This window comes from Amphiura filiformis, chromosome 14 (assembly GCF_039555335.1).
Source record: "Amphiura filiformis chromosome 14, Afil_fr2py, whole genome shotgun sequence".
NCBI lineage: Eukaryota > Metazoa > Echinodermata > Ophiuroidea > Amphilepidida > Amphiuridae > Amphiura > Amphiura filiformis.
This window is the reverse complement of record NC_092641.1, coordinates 40,672,191-40,690,375: the sequence shown is the minus strand read 5'-3', so window position 1 is coordinate 40,690,375 and position 18,185 is coordinate 40,672,191. Positions and strand designations below refer to the sequence as shown.

Here is an 18,185-nt window from a genome sequence, read left to right as displayed (position 1 = left end):
GCCCGAAAAGTGGTAAATTGGGAAAATATGAGTGATAGGTTTGACAGCAGACCTTGAAATAAGCAGACTGGTTCACTGGGATTTTAGAAGAACCAGGAGCATTTTCTAAAGAAGCAGTCAAGTAATTTTCAAATAGTAATCCTTTTCTGCATATACAATATAGCATACATGCTCTACTGCATCAGGTGCAAAACTGGATCCAGGAGCAATTTGTTTTAGAACATTGTAAAATTCACATGAACCAGAAGCAAAGACCAGGCGCAATTGGTGGCTTTACGAGGGCAAATTTGCTCCCATACATTCCAAGGCTTGTATGACATCTTACATTTCCATCAAAAAAGACCTGAACAAAATGCTTAAACAAACACCCAATCTGAGTATTTCCCATGTACATGTAGCTGTCAAGGACTGGTTACACGGTAGTCGACTTTAAAACAAACTGTGAATTCAACTTTTACGCCATTGCACTTGCTCATGCTTCCAATAATCATTTAGTGAACTCAACTTCTAATTGCGTGTTCATCTACACTGCAAAAGTCGAGTTTGAAGTTGAGATTGAATTCGATAGAAATCGACATCTGAAGTCAAGTTTAAAACACGACGACCCTGTTTACACACAAATTAAGTCAAGTTCAAATTCGACTTAAAGGAGGATTTTGTGATCCTAGCATCCTCTTTTTATGACATTTTTCAGTAGATATCCACGAAAAAAGCTTATTTCCAAAATTTCAGTTGATTCCGATTTTTGCGTTTGTGAGTTATGCATGATTATGTGTATTACACTGCTCCATAGACCACTGTTGTAATTTCGTTCTGGTGCACCAGAACGAAATTCAAATTTGGCGATATTTTTGCTAAACAAATTAATCTGCAAGAAATATTTAGTACATAAACATTATGTAGCCAGAGGTATCCAGTGGTGTAAAAATCTCAACTTTTTTTTTTTTTTTTGGGGGGATGAGGCTGTGGATCACGAAATGCCCCTTTAAGTCAACTTCAGGCTCTGTGTAAACAGGGTATATAAAACTATGATATTAAAATGTGAACCAACTTGTGATACTGAAAATCACATCAAATTAACAGTATCACTGAATTGAGAATAGATCTGGAAAAATGCTGATGTTGTTCATGTTTGCAAATAATCAAGTGTTGTCCAACCTAAATGAAAATAGACTAAAAGACAGATCTCTGGAAATCATTGGCAATCATTTATCCAATTAAAATGGATTTAATCACACTGATGAGCTGCCCATACAATGTATGGAAATTACTGCACCAGATTGATCATTGATCATTATTATTGCATAAAATAACCAGTTGTCCCAACACTGAATAATGCCTTGAAATACATGTATAACATGTGCAAAGAATGTCAGTGCTACTTTTTCTTGTCTAACGAATTTCAGCATACTCTGCTATACTTGTATTTTTTGATGTCTAAAGTTTCGTGAATAGCTATCAATGTATTTGAATACAATAATAAATCTAAATACATTTAATAATTCTAAACAGTGCCCAATTATGGGATGAACTGGAGACATCCTAGTGGATTTAATCCAGGTTGATATTCTTGGTTCTAATTGGCTTGGTTAAAATCAATCAGTCCTTGACAGCTACATGTACATAGTAAACATCCCAATGCTACCTTACATGTACATACATATCAAGGGTTCAGAACCAGAAAATCGTAACTCACTATGACCAGCTCTCACAAAATGAGCATAAGTTGGCTCCTTGCTTTGGCCTTCAAAAATCAATCTTTCCTCCACAATGTTGTTTTCTATTGAATTTTGTCATGATTTCTGGTTCTTAACCCTTGATATGGCCATTCGTCTGGTAATGAAAACAAATGCTGCGCTGGATGAAGAACAGCAACTTCACCTTGATACATCGTTTTGAACAGGTAATGACCAATTCTCGCTATTCACAATAAGGGCGCCGCCAGCGGTTTGCGATGTAATCGTGATGTATCATGTGAAAAGGTCGACATCCAAGTCCGCGCAATACGAATATTACCATGCTATTACATAGGAACATGTGACAATATTTTTAGTTTGTCAATATAACGGTATTACACGCAAATCGATAGAGAAAAAATTAATTGTGCACATTTCAAATCACATTTGAGTATCGATTCGTGTGTAACACCTTTATTTTGACAAAATAAAAAAATATTGTCACGTGTTCCTATGTAATAGCATGGTAATATTCAGTATTGGCATGCGGACTTGGATGTCGAATTTTCCCATGATACATCACGATTACATACATCGCAAACCGCTGGCGGCGCCATTATTGTGAATAGCAAGAATTCTCAAAATAAGGTGAGCCCAGAGCCCCATGGCCAGCAAAGTTTTTATCAGGGCCCCAAAGAAATATAAGAGGCCCAAATGGCACACAGAAATGCTGGCTTCTTTACAGACTTGGTAATGATGTCAGTGCTCTTTCTCGTTTAGGCCGAAAACATGCTCACAAACTGCCAGTCCTTGTAGGCGTGTGTATACACACATAGGTTAGCTTGTGTGACTACCATACTCGAGGCCAGACTTGAAGTATAAAACATTAATTCCTTTCGAAATCCTGACATTGTAGCACCATACTGTTAATTATCCTGCAATCAATCACACAAGAAAACACAAGTTTAGAAACAAAATTTTACAATATTTTCTGCTTCTTCATTAATTTTTTCCTATGTATGTACATGCAGCAGGCTTTGCCAATTGTTACGTGCAGAGGAGCTTTTAATCGTTCTCCTTGAGTGCTACAGGAGAGCATTTTTACTGTACTGTACACAATATGTGATTATTGTCACAACAAAGGTAGGCAAGCAATAAAAGGCTCTCCTCAGCTTTATTTGAGGGGAGTGATGGGGGACGAATTGCTCTAGCTCTCCTCAAACAGCAAAGCTTATTGTAGCTAGGTAAAATACACAACTCAAATGCACTGGGTTTTCTATGTATTTCTATATGATAGGGGAATGATAAACACAAATTAGTTTAGCGTGCACTAAAGATAAACAACTTGTAATTTTTTCCAAATTTTTCAAACTTTTTTTTTTCAAATTTAAAACTATAAACATCAAAATACGTCCATGGGTTGTCTAAATCCACTGAAAATTAATAGAAAAACCACCAAAAATATAAAACCAATTGCCGCAGGAAATTGTATATTTGTGACATGATCAAGGGAAATGAGTCACATGTCAACCTTGGTAGAAATAAAGTTTAACACAGTGCAACAAGTTAAACTCAATTTACCCTTGCTGAGAAATGGACCAATCCATGTTATTGTTTACGGGTCAGATGTCAATCATTGTCATGCAGATAAATTTGTATTGTTTGGCTCGACCGGGAACTAATGGGATTTGCCGCCAGCGGGTTTCGAGCGTGATTAGGTGGTGATTTATTCACTGTTGGTTTTGTATTGGACACGACAACAACAAAAATCTTCCCACCCCCCGCTCCCTGTGTGGACATGTGAGAAGGAAGTAAAATATAATTATGTGTGACAGTAATGAGATAATGACCTGTATAAATACAGATATATTTTATCTACTACATGGTAGTGTGTTAAATAATAGCTAATTAAAGCATTTAACTGTCTGTAAGTTTAAAAGAAAAATCAAGAATTATGGTCCCTGTAGATAAGGAGGGAGGAATAAAGAGTTGGCGCCGATCATTAAAATTACATGTGACTTGCAATTAATTTCCCTTTCTCAGATCTTCATAGTTACAATGTACACTGTTTAATTAGATCATGTGTTCAATATGTTGCTACATAAAATTTATATAATTGTTCTGTATCAAACTTTTTAGAATGATAGTTCAAGAGGGAAAGTAAGTCGTCAAAACTATATATATGTACAGGAATTGACAATCGTATTGTTACATGCAGGCACAGGTCCGGTGTCATCAAAAACAGTTAAGTAGTCTTTTATAAGGTCAAAGACTTCACACAGTAAGCAAAAGAAAATAATGCTGGGTTTTGAATTATCTTTTCTGTATTTATTTATTATGATATATGTATATGTCATAGAATGCTAACATTAAGACTTGATCCTTCGAACTTCAGGTAGATCACCTGTTGAAGAGTCTCAGGAATTCCACTTGGGAGCGTGGGATCTGTATGCACCAGTACCATAATTTATTGTTGAGTTTCCAGCCATGATATTTGATGAATGATCCACGGGTTCGGGGTCAAACGCTCAGAATTTAGCCTCGGGTGGCGGCCACCAGAGTCAAGTTTGGATCACATTTGCTTTTGCTAAAACGAGATTTTCTGCGCCTTTGGTCGTTGTTTCGCTAGAGTCTTGGGTTGGGTAATTCGCTCGATTAGAAAATCTCCTATTATATATTTGGCTATAATACGGCTGAGAATTTGTTTGTTTGTTTGTTTGTTTGTTTATTTGTTGTAGGTACTGGTGCGGGTCTTAAACAAAAGTCAATAAATGGTTGTCGTGTCTGATTGCCAACATGCATGCAAATTTTGCGTCCGAGTGTTTTCAATTTCTCTGTCTTGGGGTAAATGAGATTTACATTTGTTTCTAAAGAGGATATAAATAGCTTTCAGAAACAGAAAACCCCATGTTAATATGACTTTTCTTTGCAAAGTTATGTCAATTTATCAATCGCTAAAAACAATATAAAACAAAAGAATTCTAACACTTTCTTTGCCAATACCTCAAAATCAATATTAGCGACATCCGACTCATTCCCCTTGATCGTGTCACATTTTTGCAATATCCCTAGGGTAGAGCAATATTCTTGGTTGGGTTAAAGGTTACTTCACTTACTTGGGCTAAGATTAAGTTACATAAAATTTTTGGATGGGTTAGGGTTTATAAAGGTTACGAGTATGACCAAAATGGGGGGGGGAAGTTGGGAGAAATATTTTAAAAAAAAAGTGTTTCTACAATTGGTGCAATGTCAAATTTTGATTCCAACTTTTTTATTTAATTTGAAAAGTTAGTACTGTTCATGCCCCCGTAAGAGGGGTGGGGTGTAAATTTGCATGCATAAAAGTCTGCACCCCTCTCTCAAAAAAATCCTGTTTACGGGCCTGGCTGTATTAAATGTACACAGAGAGCAATCCGTCAGAATCACTAGAAGATGGGGAATCACAAACTAAACACATCAAAAGAAATAAGTCCCCCACTGAAAATTTTGTCATAACATCGTAAAGTAAAACTTTGTACCAATAAAACTTACTTAGAAATAATTATATGATTGTTTACTAAGTGTTTTAATGAAAGATGTCCATGACTTCATGGCTGAATGAACCCAAATTGAAGACAAAAACTGCCCTTTCCAAAAGTCACAAAGTAGGCCTATACGCTTGTTAACTGCAAGGCGTATTGGGACAAGGAATGAAACTACATGTAGCCATCTTACAACTCACTGTGCCGAACTCTGCACCAACACCAAGGGGATTTGCATCCATGATCAAGAATCGATACACATTACAGTAAATGTTCACTTGGTGAGGATTTTAAACTGCACTCAAACACATGGGTTTTTCCATTAGTAACAAGCCATGAATCAACTTTTGTGACAAGTATATATAGGCCTACTTTAATAGTGACTTTTGATAAGGGCAGTTTTTACCTTCAATTTAGGCTCATTCAGCCCTGAAGTCATGGAAATCTCTCATTTTCACACAGCACTTTGTAAACAGTCATATAATTATTTCAAAGTTAGTTATATTGGTACAAAACGAAACCTTACAATGTTATGACGACATGTACAGAGGGGAACTTATTTCTTTTGATGTGTTTATATAGAGCATTATATCACCTTTACCTGTCTACTAGGACCTGGTTCCGGGCTCACATTACGACATTCTAATATCGCTGTGCCTGGCTCAGGATTCACAATGTCACTGGATGTCTCCATTATTGCTGCAACCTCGCCACCGCCGCTTTCAAAATGCACCTCAATACTAGTGTTCTCTTGGTCTTCAGGACCATGTAAAGCCTGGACAAGTGCTTTGCAAGCACTAATTGTGCTGCTTCCGATGGCGGCCACCGCTTGTCTCAACAGCGCCACCTGACCTTGCTTTATACCTGTAGTCCTTTTCAGATACTTTAAGTCATCCTCACGTATTGATGAGATGGAGAGTAGGGAAGTGAATCCCTCGTCGACTAGCCCTTGCAAAGTTTCGTCGGTGATCTCAAAGTTATCCCAGTTGTACATGGACTTCAGAAGCAGCATTTCAGCTTGTCTGCCATCATCAACTGCAGAAATGGAATGAAATTTAAATGAAAATGATCAGATAAAGTGAAAATAAACCACAACTATTTAAAGACTGAGTTTTGAAGAAAAAAAACTGGTGTGCTGCAAACTGCACACCTTGTTTAAAGCTGTATGTGTGGTTTTGGTGTGTGATTCCTTAGATATTGGGATCTCGACATTTGGCATTGAGATATGTCCTGCACACCTTCACACCAAATCTTCTCATCCATTGCGATGCCATCCCTACATTTGACTTAACAGCACCGTACCCATAATGCAAGAAATTACACTCTTTAAGGCCAGAGTAATGGAAAACACATATTCGTCCACGCCCGAATTTGAGATTTGATATTTATCAACACTAAGATGTATTCTTTCACTTGAAACTGATAAAATACAACTTGCTAATTATTTACTCGTATTTTTGCTTGATTTATTTCACTCTTTTCAACTCTTAAAAAGTCACATGGCTCAAGACAGCTTAGTAAATTGGCGGGAAGAATGAGTCAGAAATGCGCGAATGCCAAATATTGTGATTACGCACGCGATTCGCGTCGCGTGATGCGGCGAAACTCTGCGCGTAGGCCGTATGTCCAACGTAGACAAGGCGCATTCGGTATGTTGTTAACACCAGCAAATGTGGTGTAAACAAAACAAAAATTTGCAGTTAAAATGCCACTTAGATTTTTTTAATTATTTTGAATTTTGGCGCACTAAAAGCAGACATTATAGATTCATTGGTGCAAAAAGATGCATAAACCATGCAACTTTTACAAGTGTGAAAGTCTTACCGCTTTAAAATATAAGGACGTTTAGTGCATAATGTTGACATTTTTTTAACTAAAACATTGATTTTGCAGAGTTCACTTTTGACAATATTGCACGATTTTTGTGACAAGATAACTTGAAAATACATAAGCAAAAGGTAAACTTTTGCACTATCGTTTAGAGTACATCAAGGTCTAGGGAAGGTTTTCTAATTTTTTCAAAATATTTGTTTCAAACAAAAATATACACCATTATATGCAATTTTTAGCTTAATAGAGTGACAAAATTGCTTTTTGCACATGTTTTTTTCAATATTTCGAAATTTAGAAAAAATAAAAAAACCTTCCCTAAGTTAATGTCTCTTCTTCATGAAAAGCTAACTGATTTTTTTTTACTCCAAACAGATTTTTTTCTAAGTTGTCAAAAAAAAATTGGGGTAAAAAAGTGAATTTTTGTGATTTTTTCAAAAACTTGAGGTTTTTGAAAAAATCTGACGTCACCATAGGATTCCTTGACTCATTTTCTTTCCAAAAATGTATAGTTTTACATACTTTGGACATACAATTCAGAAATAATGATGCTCGAAAAGGTCCATGTTCTCTGACATTACTCTGGCCTTAAGTTGTTCTTGCCGCCCCCTGTTTATAGTTCAAGTATGATAGTGTACATGTACACATGCGTGACCAAAATTTTTTGAAACACCCCTTTTAGAAACAAGTTTTTACCCTACCAGCAAATGCAGCCCCTTAATAAGGTACCGTAATTTAATATGTGGTCGCATGTCATAAGTTGGGTATGCTAAAAGGGTGGAGGGATTACACTTTTCTGAAAATTGCGATACAAATTTGACTGGCTTTCCGTAACCCCATATCCTACAGCAGTGGTTGATACCTCATTTTAAGCCTAATATTATACTCTTTCAGTCTACTGAAGCATATAATTATACATTATTCAGTAAAAAAATCACATCAGTTGAAATGAAAAATGCCAGGGGTGGAGGAGCAGGCGGATGTGGAGCAGGCGGATGCGGGAGTGTACAATAGGGCCTATGTAAAAATTCACATGTCAGCATGTCAAAACTACTGGTTACTTTTTTCAAATCTAGGGAGGGTATGATGTATTGACAGCTTTGAATGTTAAATTTGTACAATTAAAACAATTACTGACTACTTAAGGTGGTACTACACCCCTGATAAATTTTGTGACTAATTTTGCATTTTTCTCAAAAAGTAACTACACACTGGTAACAAAAGTTATATGTATATTATAGGGGCAAGAAATCCAAATACTTCACTGAAATTTCAGTGATTCAAGACAAGGGTCATTATATATGTTAAGGAATGAGGTATGTTCTAGCGGTACCTCTTTTCTTATCATAAATAATGTACCGCTTGTCTTGAGTCACTGAAATTCCAGTGTAGTAACTGGATTCTTGTCCCCTCTAATATACATGACTTTTGTTACCAGTGTGATATTATTTTTTGAGAAAAATGCAAAAATAGTCACAAATTTATTAAGGTGTGTAGTACCACCTTAAAGGGTTATATGTCCCATTTTTTTCATTTTTAATGAAATCCTAGTTGAATTTCAGTAATTTTAGCAATATGCTAATGTACATTTCTCTTCTTGATATTCATTTCCTCAATAATAGAATAACCATCTTGCTAATTACTCGTAAAAAGGTCATTGACCTTCACAATGTAATTAACTTATGTACAATTATTTTAAAAGTTCATTTGAAGCATTAATGTATTCAGAACATATCCTCCAAATCTGATGACATTCTTGCATAAAATAAAAAATTTACAGTCATTTTTGTAATTGAGGTCCGATTTGAGAAAAACGCATTTGAAAATTGAGATTTACATAGACACCTGTGTATTAATTAATTACTAATTAAGCATTATCTCAAAAATTAAGCATGTGTTAAGGTTAAAATGGTGTTAATTATTAGAGATTGTCAATATATACAACATATCCAAAAACACATTTTTTGTCATTTTTGACCATGTAATGGAAATTGTACCCAACTTATGACATGCGACCATGTATGTAGAATTTACCCTTGGGCAATGAGATTTTTGCTAATAAAAATGCAACAAATGTACACTTTTTTCTCAGACCCACCTGATTTTGTCATTCAACCTGTTTACCAAGCAAAACAAAGTATGAGCCATTTAAAGCCCATCCTACTACCATATTCGTTCCAATAAGCGCCCATACCCCAATTTATATAGCACCCACCCAGGGTATTTTCAATTTGCTAAAGGGTACCATTAATGTTGAAGTGACTGATAGACATATTGATACAGTGAAATAGCTTGAGGATTTGAAGTCCTGTGTAAACTTGCAATACATTTACTGCATCAGAAAAGCCAATAACGTACATGTAGGTAAATTTGTCTCTAACAAACGACCCTTAAGAAAAAAATTGGTAAACCAGGTAAAAAATAAGCACCCACCCAAAATAACTTTGTAAAGTGCCCTGGATGCTTATTGGAATGAATACGGTAGGCCTACTATAGATTTCAATCTTTTGCTCTCCTCTACAGTGCCTAGCTATGGCTCAGTTGAAAAAACATTTTTTTTAAATTCATTACCTTGTTGCCTTAAGTTTGCTACATTTTGTAGCTTTTTCTTCCTTAGCTTTCTCTTCATTGGCTTCACCTCTTCTCCCCTAATTGTCTTAGCTACAATAAGAATACAAAATCAAATATATACATGTTAGAGAAGAAGAAAATAATATTTATGGTTCATGAATCACTGCAAATTTCAATTTAATCAGGGTTGGGGTTGCACTGCACAATGTACCGGGGTATCACTAAATAATTTAAAGGTGGATTTTGTGATCCTAGCTTCCTCTATTTATGACATTTTTCAGTAGATATCCACGAAAAAAGCTTATTCCCTAAATTTCAAATGATTCCAATTTTGCATTTGCGAGTTATGCATGATTTTGTGTACTACTGTACACTGCTCCATATCGGCCACTGTTATAATTTCATTCAGGTACCGCGTACCGGGGTATACCAGAAGTCCAGAACGAAATTCAAATTTGACGATATTTTTGCAAAACGAATTAATCTGCAAGAAATTTTTGGTACTGTACATTTTGTACATAATCATTATGTAACCAGACGTTTCCAGTCAGGGTTTCAAATTCTAGGAGAACCCGAGAACCAGTTCTCCTGAAGGTTCTCGCTGGATTACAACTAGGAGAACCAAAATTGGTTCTCGTAATCTTCAAAGTCTCAGATTGCATGTTGTGTTATATTTTACCTTTCTGCAGCAGAAATATGATAGTGCAGGGCGATATATTAATTGTATTCATAAATTAATGCTCTGGTAGTTAATCTATCCCTTGTTCCAAGGCAAAAGTTCAATCAGTGACAAAGGCAACAGTGGCTGATTGGTCAGATGAACTTAGAACTAGTTTTAAGTTTGAGCATTGTGAAAGGGTAGTGAAAGCAACATGCATTGTCTGTCAGAAAAACTGCACAAAAATTAAGGTTACCTATTTTTCTCAATATTTTGCAGGAATCAGAAGCCTGGTTTTGATGAGAACCGAAGAGCCCTTTGCGAGAACCTAAACAGGTTCCCGCAATTGATTGCGAATTTGAACCCCTGCCAGTGGTATCAAAATCTCAACCTTTTTTTGAGAAAAGTGGGGGGATGAGGCTGTGGATCACAAAATGCCCTTTTTAAAAGAGTTGCGGTTGTCTAATGACTAAGCTCCATCAACAAAATGTAGACTTCTTCATGCATCTACAGTACAACCCTGGTGAAAAATGCTGCCACACTAGAGTGTTAATTGGCCAACATCCTTCCCCGCCCCCCTATTGCAATGTTGATTTGGACAAAATCGTCATAATTTCTACATTATTATAAGTCTCCCAAGCCCAACATTGATAAATGGGGGGTGGGGAAGGGGCGAGTGAAAGCTGATGAATGTGTATTTGCAACTATTATACAAAATATTGCGGAACTATCACATATTTTGCTCCGATTGCATGCTTACGAGGGGGTATCCAAAAGTTTTTGACATCACACAGAAGTGAAAGTGCTATACCGATGAAATTTTGTCAGTGTAATCACTGGTCCTTATGTACATTGTGGTCCAAAAATGGTCTCATAAGTATGTTTACTTTCTTCACAGGTGGCGCTAGATGGGAAGTTGGCGCATAACCTTTTCGTGATAAGATCCTCCACTTTCTTGAGTTTTTTCACTGTGGCCGCATCATCCGTAAGTGATGGACGCCCACTTCTTGGCTCATCTGTGAGGGACATGTGGCCAGTTTGGAAATTCCTTTTTCAAAAAGCAATAGTGCCATATGATGGGCAATCATCACCGTAGATTTTCTGAGCATTGTAGGCCTAACCCTTCAAATGCAGGAACTTAATCATGACGCATGCCTCAATTTTCACCATATTGCAGGTTATGAGCCTACTGCCCATCTAGTGCCCCATGTAAAGAAAGTAAACATACTTATGAGACCATTTTTGGACCATAGTGTACATAAGGATCAGTGATTACACTGACAAAATTTCATCAATATAGCTCTTTTCCTTCTGGGTGATGTCAAAACTTTTGGATACCCCCTCGTATATTACACCAGCACATGCTGGTGTGGCGATGAATTTCCACCAAGATTATACAGCTAAAAGTTACCTTTGAACTTGCGCACCGATAGAGCTCTCATACATGTACATGCATGTAGCTCACATTCTAGGCTAGAGACCATTGCATTCAAAATTCGCTGAAGCATGACACTGCAATGGAAGTTCAGAAGTGGTGCCGTCGTCGACATGCCTTATGTCGACATCGGCACGTATCTCAACATGTCGACATCAAAAAACTAGAGCGATAACCGCACCATAGCTGAACCATGTGGCTTCAGCAGTATATTGTGGTAGGCCTATACCACTGTCACCCGGAGTCTGTAATGGACATAATCTCGAAATGCTACGAAGGTATGACCGCCTGAGTGGTGTTAATGAAAGAGGAAAAGTAAAGAATATAAAATAAACTAGAGCAACTGTGCCCTTTGCAAGGGCACGAGGCCTTTGCAAGGGCACGAGGTAAGTTAGGCGGATGACTGTGACGATCTGATCAAGCAGCAATACTGTGCTGGATAGTATTCATTTTAATAAGACTGTTTCATTAATTGCCGTTTTAATATACCTTGATTGTGGAAAGCTGGCATTTTGAAAACTTGACTTTTGACCTCTGTATGACCCCCTTAATGACCTTAAATGAATTTTAAAATATTTAAAACATGTTAAGAATGTCATAAGGATCATTGCATTTAAATTTCAGCTCAATTGAAGCATTGTAAAACTTGACCTTTGACCCCTTTATTGCCCCTCAATGACTTTAAATGAATTTTAAAATACTTTCAACATGTTTAGAATGTCATAAGGATCATTGCGTTTAAATTTCAGCTCAATCGGAGCATTTTGGAAAACTTGACCTTTGACCCCTTTATGACCCCTTAATTGAATCTTAAAATGTTTTTAAAATGTTTAGAATGTCATATGGATCACTGCATATAAATTTCAGCTCAATTGGAACATTTTGAAAAACTTGACCTTTGACCCCTTTATGACCCCTTAATGACCTGAAAATGAATTTAAAAATATTTTTTAAATGTTAAAAATGTCATAAGGATCATTGCATTTAAATTTCAGCTCAATTGGAGCATTTTGAAAAACTTGACCTTTGACCCCTTTATTGCCCTTAATGACTTTAAATGAATTTTAAAATACTTTCAACATGTTTAGAATGTCATATTGATCATTGCATTTAAATTTCAGCTCAATCGGAGCATCTTCGGTTAAAATGACCCTTTTTGACCTCTGTGACCCCTGGATGACCTCTGACGTTTGGAAATATTTTTATTATATTCTTTACATTTTTTCTTTCATATGACACCATTTGGGGGTCATACCTTTGTGGCATTTAGAGATATGTCCATTTTAGACCAAATGGTTAGTCAGTAAGCTAGTAAGTAAGCTAGTAAGTAAGCTAGTAACATACACTAATATAGGCTGATACCATTTCATGGTTCAGCAAAAAAATGAAAAAAAAAAAATAGAAAAATTTAAATTTTCAAAAAGGCCATGCATGTGTTTTAACTTCGCCGACTTTTCGTCACACACTGATTTTTGAAATTCGCGACACTCTTTCACCTTCAAATGCCCATATTTTTAAAACCATAACCCCCAGCATGATAAAAGTATACATTTTCTGAATGGAAATTGAACAAGGAATTTAGCAAGAGGCTAAGAAACACTGTCAGATGCAAGGTTCTAATGCTACATTTATGTGAATGAGACAAAACATCAGCTGACAGTGGTACAGGGGTATAATGTCACTAACATTTCTGTGTTACCCCTGCATCTTATTTATGTCATTTTCTAATAGATCAGAGTAAGGGCTTTCCTGCAATATAAATGTATGGGGGTTAACACTTTCGTAAAATGATACAGCCCTTCAAAAAGTGACCGAAATAGAACTAATTTTTCTTATTGTCTTGGAGAACATTGGCCTACCATATCCTAAAGCAGCTAACTATTTTAACTTTGTACAAAATAAAAGTGTAGATAATAATGTCAGCTTTCTTTTGATACCAAATTGTTTGATAAACACTCATTTTCAAGTAAATAGCAACATATTTGCACACCGACTACGAGGCTCCCAAAATGAAACCTTGGCTTTCAGTTTTGTGCAGAGTGCCCTGCTACCTCCACCACCACCACTGCCTTGGCCAATTGGATTGAGTCCCATCTATGTTCAAGATATCTTATTGACACTTTTCCATAATTAATGTTTGGTGTTTTAGCTGTCATTTGATACCAAATTTACTATCAAATCTATTTTTATTCCAATGATACATTAAAAAAACCTAATGATTACAGTGAAAAATGTGATGCCACTCTCACCCATTTTAGATGTCGAGTTCAAAGCACATGCCCCTAGCATTAGCTCAAGGCAGTTTAATGTTTCAACTATTTTACAATAAAAGTTCAGATAACAATGTCAGCTTTCTATTGATACCAAATTTATTGATATACCGGTACACTTACATTGTAGTTTAAAAACAAATTTCAACATTTTTGCACTGAAATTTCCCATTGAGTTTGTACATAGTGAGCCGCTGCCTCCACCACCCCTGACTTGGGTCACTGGATTGAATGTCATTCTGCTTCTGTTCAAGATACCTTCATGTAACTTTCCATAATTCATCATTAATATATTAGCTTTCATTTGGTACCAAATTTAATGCCATAGTTTCTTGTACTTTTTTAAAAGATATGCTCAAAAAACAAAACGATCATGGTGAAAAGTGTGACACCACCACCCTTTTTGGGTTCAAAACGCATGGCCAAAAATATTTTTGGCCAGAAAAGCAAGTTGTAGGCCCAAAATTAATTGCTAATGCTATTCAAGGTTGGAACCAGAGAAATACTGCTACTAAAAAAAAAAAATGCTAATTTTTTTACAAAGTTGGATAAATTTGTATTATATTTTGATTACCGTACCTTTGCTTCTATTGAACAGTCAGGGACACAATGAATTAGTATGCATTGCTAGCTGTTCAATAGAAGCAAAAGTAATTAAAATGTACAACTGTATCCAACTTTGTAAAAAAAAAAATGTTTTTGAAAATTAAAAAAAAAAAAATTTAGAATTTTTTTTGTATGTCGACACACTGTCAACGTCGGTATACGAATTATATCGACATCGACATGTCAACATTAAAAACGGTGCCAACGACAGCACTATTCAGAAGTAAACACACTAACACAGCCGATTACGACAGGCAATCGAATCAACAATATTGCTAAAATTACACTTCAGTAAAGGGCAAATATTACTCTTATAAATCATAGGGTGGCCACAATGCTAGCTATTGTGTGTACCCTAGCTCGAGATACTCTAGCTAAAATACAGGTTTACATTTACTATCTTACATTATCTTGCTGTATTTCAGCTAGAGCTCCAAACGACAAGCTTCCGGTTTTTTGGAGAACAATACTGTTACGTAAGATGAAGAAGAAACCCGCCTCTGAGCCCGCCCTACTCATTATTTCATTGTACTTTTTGCAATTTACCTCCACACATTACGTAATCAACACAAAGCTTTTGTGAGGATTAGTGAGTGGATAAGAAATTGACAGCGGAGGATCTGAAGGACACGCCGATTGTTAGTTGTCAATCATGAATTGCCGCAACGTATTAATATTTTACTGCATGGCATTCCGCAAACACCAAGACAAATTATGCCGTATTTTTCCAAAGATCATCTCATATGCAGTAAGCTGAATGCGATCTGTACTTTTGTAACATTCCGATCGCTTTTGATCACCTATTATCGGCGAATTTGCTTGAAAACACGTGAGTTCATGTTGTGTAAACATAATTAGCATAGACACAAATGAAATTACGATGCAATACAATGCAATTTGAATGCGCAGCAGATCTATAGAAATAACGTTGCCCGGTTTTATGCAGAATTAGACCCTGTCTGGTGTACCCCTGCCTACATGTACATATACAAATGTATGGTGGAAATTGTAACAGATTCTGCAGCAGTTGGAAAACTTTTGGGCATTTTGAATTCCATATAATTTGTCTCCTACAATGTAGTAACCTCTGTGCAAACCCGACTACCTAATTAGATAGAAAATTTTGTGCTCGTAATGAAGGTGAATAGCATTTTTGTACGGTCACGCATAAAAAAGTTATGCACAAAATAAATTTTTGTCATCAAATAAAACTATTTTCCCAAAGATGTACAATTATGCTTTATTCAGTTTTACAATCTAGACCCTCAGAGCAAAATCCTGTGCAAAAATCAGATCATTTTTTGGTTGTGTAGTTTAGGAAATACAGGCCTTTGAAGGTCATAATTGGCACATAATAGCGCCCTCAATGGTGAAAATCACACATATTTACATTGTACCGGTACCTTAAAAGTCCTGGCAAAAGAGTTATTTTTGTGATTTCAGCCATTTTAAAAATGTTGTAAAGAAGCAAATATAGCAATTATGACCCCCGTTGGATTTTTAATATAAATTTGCATTTAATGAACATTAAATTTATAAACAAAAACAATACATCTCATGCCTTCTTTCGCTTTATTCCCACAATTATCGCTTCATGATGAATATAAGTTTATGACAAAATCAGGATTTTCCTAAAAATGGGGTAAAAATGGCAAATTTTGTGAATATTTAAAAGACCGTATCTTCGCAACGGATTGTCCGATTGAGTCAAAACGTTTTTTAAATCATTTTGCAGAAGGAACAATCCTGACAGAAAAAGTAATTCCGGGGGTGGGGTTGAAATTTTCATGTGACGTACCACCCTACTCTTAATAGATAATTGACTCGATTTTACGTTGTCAATATTACTTTCGCATGGACGGACATTTTTTGTGGGCTCGCTAGGATTCTAGCGAGTAGATTTCTTGCAATATTTGGCTTATTTACCATCCAATTTATATCCTTCAATGTACCTGTACAACAGGGTTGTCACTAGGCTGAATTTAGTGCCGGCTAAATTTCCATGATATTTGTCCAAAATACTCTCATGCGTCACTTTCCAGCTGTTTTTTAGGGTAAAAAGTACAATTTCTCTACTTTAGTGCCGGTTGGCAAGTCCTCATATTCCCTTGAGTGCCGGTTGGTCTGCCTGAGTGCTGGTTACTACCGACCGGCACCGACCAGTGTAGTGACAACCCTGCTGTACAATGTATATCGTTAGCATATCAAGCGCAGTCAAAAAAAGTTTTTTGATGTTTCTGATCGTCACGATGAAACATTAAAAGAAAAACCACGACTTTCTCAGTTCTCCCAGCCATTTTGTTTACTCGTTGTTATCGACGTCACCAATTAGTCTCGACCTCACTTGTGCACGTGGCTGTATCGCGAACACGACTTGACGACAGAAACCGGCTGTACATGAGGTGGGTCATCTCGTGACTTGCATTGTTTCACCACCAATCACGCTTGTCGGACGTAGGGGGGTCGACGGCTTGGAAATTATCTTTAAAATTAAAGTATCAGAAATTCCAAGTTTAATTTACTTGGATACATTGAATAAGATAACTAATGTATGATTTGGAGATATGTGAGTACCAATTTCATATATAAATTGACTGAATTGCAAAAAAAATTGTTGAAATGTTTGAGCTGCGCAAAACGTTAAGTGTGTAAATCCCACACACAAAATGGCATAAGCCGGTCTCAGTGTACAAACGGCGTACACGAGACTGGCAAGCTAGTCTAATGTGATCGCCCTTTGTGATCGGCTGTGTTTTGTGTTTACGTACTTCTGAACTTGGTTTACACGATATCACATGTCATGCTCCTCCTTCAGCGAATCCAGCTCTAGAGATTGAGTCTGACAATTTGACTGTTACAATAAATACTTACACTGTACCTCTCTAGCAGTTCTTATGAATCGTTCATTAATACCAAACACCTCCAAGAAGGCTCGTTGGCACACTTCTACCTTTTCAATATCATCTGCATTCCAATGAGCCTGAAAATCTTCCATTTTTGGTAGAGCGGCGGGAATAAAATATGTCCACGAAACCTTCTTGCGATGCTTACTGCGAGATCCAAAGTTACTTATCTCACAACCTCTCATGAACTGTAAGACAAACTTATGTGCTTCTTCTGGATCATCTGGATCATCAGTATCATCGGACGCGGACAAGGCCCGGGACAAGGCTTCTTTCACTTTACGTTTCAGTTTCTTCCTCACATGTTTTGACACTTTTCCCATACAAAATTTTGTGCAACCGACATCACCACAGCATTTGGCTCTTATTTTATGATGTTTTTTATGACGTTTTCTGTCTACTTCACCCTGATTACTTGTGTGACTGTCTCTATCTGGTTCTTCCATTTTGCAGACTTCTAAATTATGTGGACTCTTGATCTTTCTAGCTAGCTTTATAAGCTTTCCACCTGATCTTGCGCGCGGCTTGTGTGATCAGTGTAGACCCGGAAGTAAAAAGATTTGTTTACGAATGAGGTTGTGTTCCCTTTATGATGAGGAGCACCAATCTAGAAAACGTTAGTTTTGTCATTTTTAACTATTTATATATGACAAAAAAGCAGCAAAATATTGAAACAATATTTTTCTATACATTTTAGTTTCAATTTGTTGCATTT

At 36.4% G+C, this 18,185-nt stretch overlaps 1 protein-coding gene across 2 annotated transcripts; it reads right to left on the bottom strand.

The window, feature by feature from the left end:
- Positions 1 to 2,525: 2,525 nt before the first annotated feature.
- On the bottom strand, positions 2,526 to 18,037 carry LOC140170090 (uncharacterized). 2 transcript variants are annotated; one of them, XM_072193410.1, is made up of 4 exons: positions 17,439 to 18,037; positions 9,599 to 9,688; positions 5,793 to 6,232; positions 2,526 to 2,611 (listed from the first exon to the last, which is right to left on the bottom strand). In XM_072193410.1, exons 1-4 carry the CDS (start codon positions 17,914 to 17,916, stop codon positions 2,603 to 2,605), a joined length of 1,017 nt encoding a protein of 338 aa, XP_072049511.1. In that variant the 5' UTR covers positions 17,917 to 18,037; the 3' UTR covers positions 2,526 to 2,602. The 2 variants fall into 2 exon arrangements, with proteins under 2 accessions (XP_072049511.1, XP_072049512.1); XM_072193411.1 differs by having other exon boundaries at positions 5,799 to 6,232.
- Between the last annotated feature and the right edge of the window lie 148 nt (positions 18,038 to 18,185).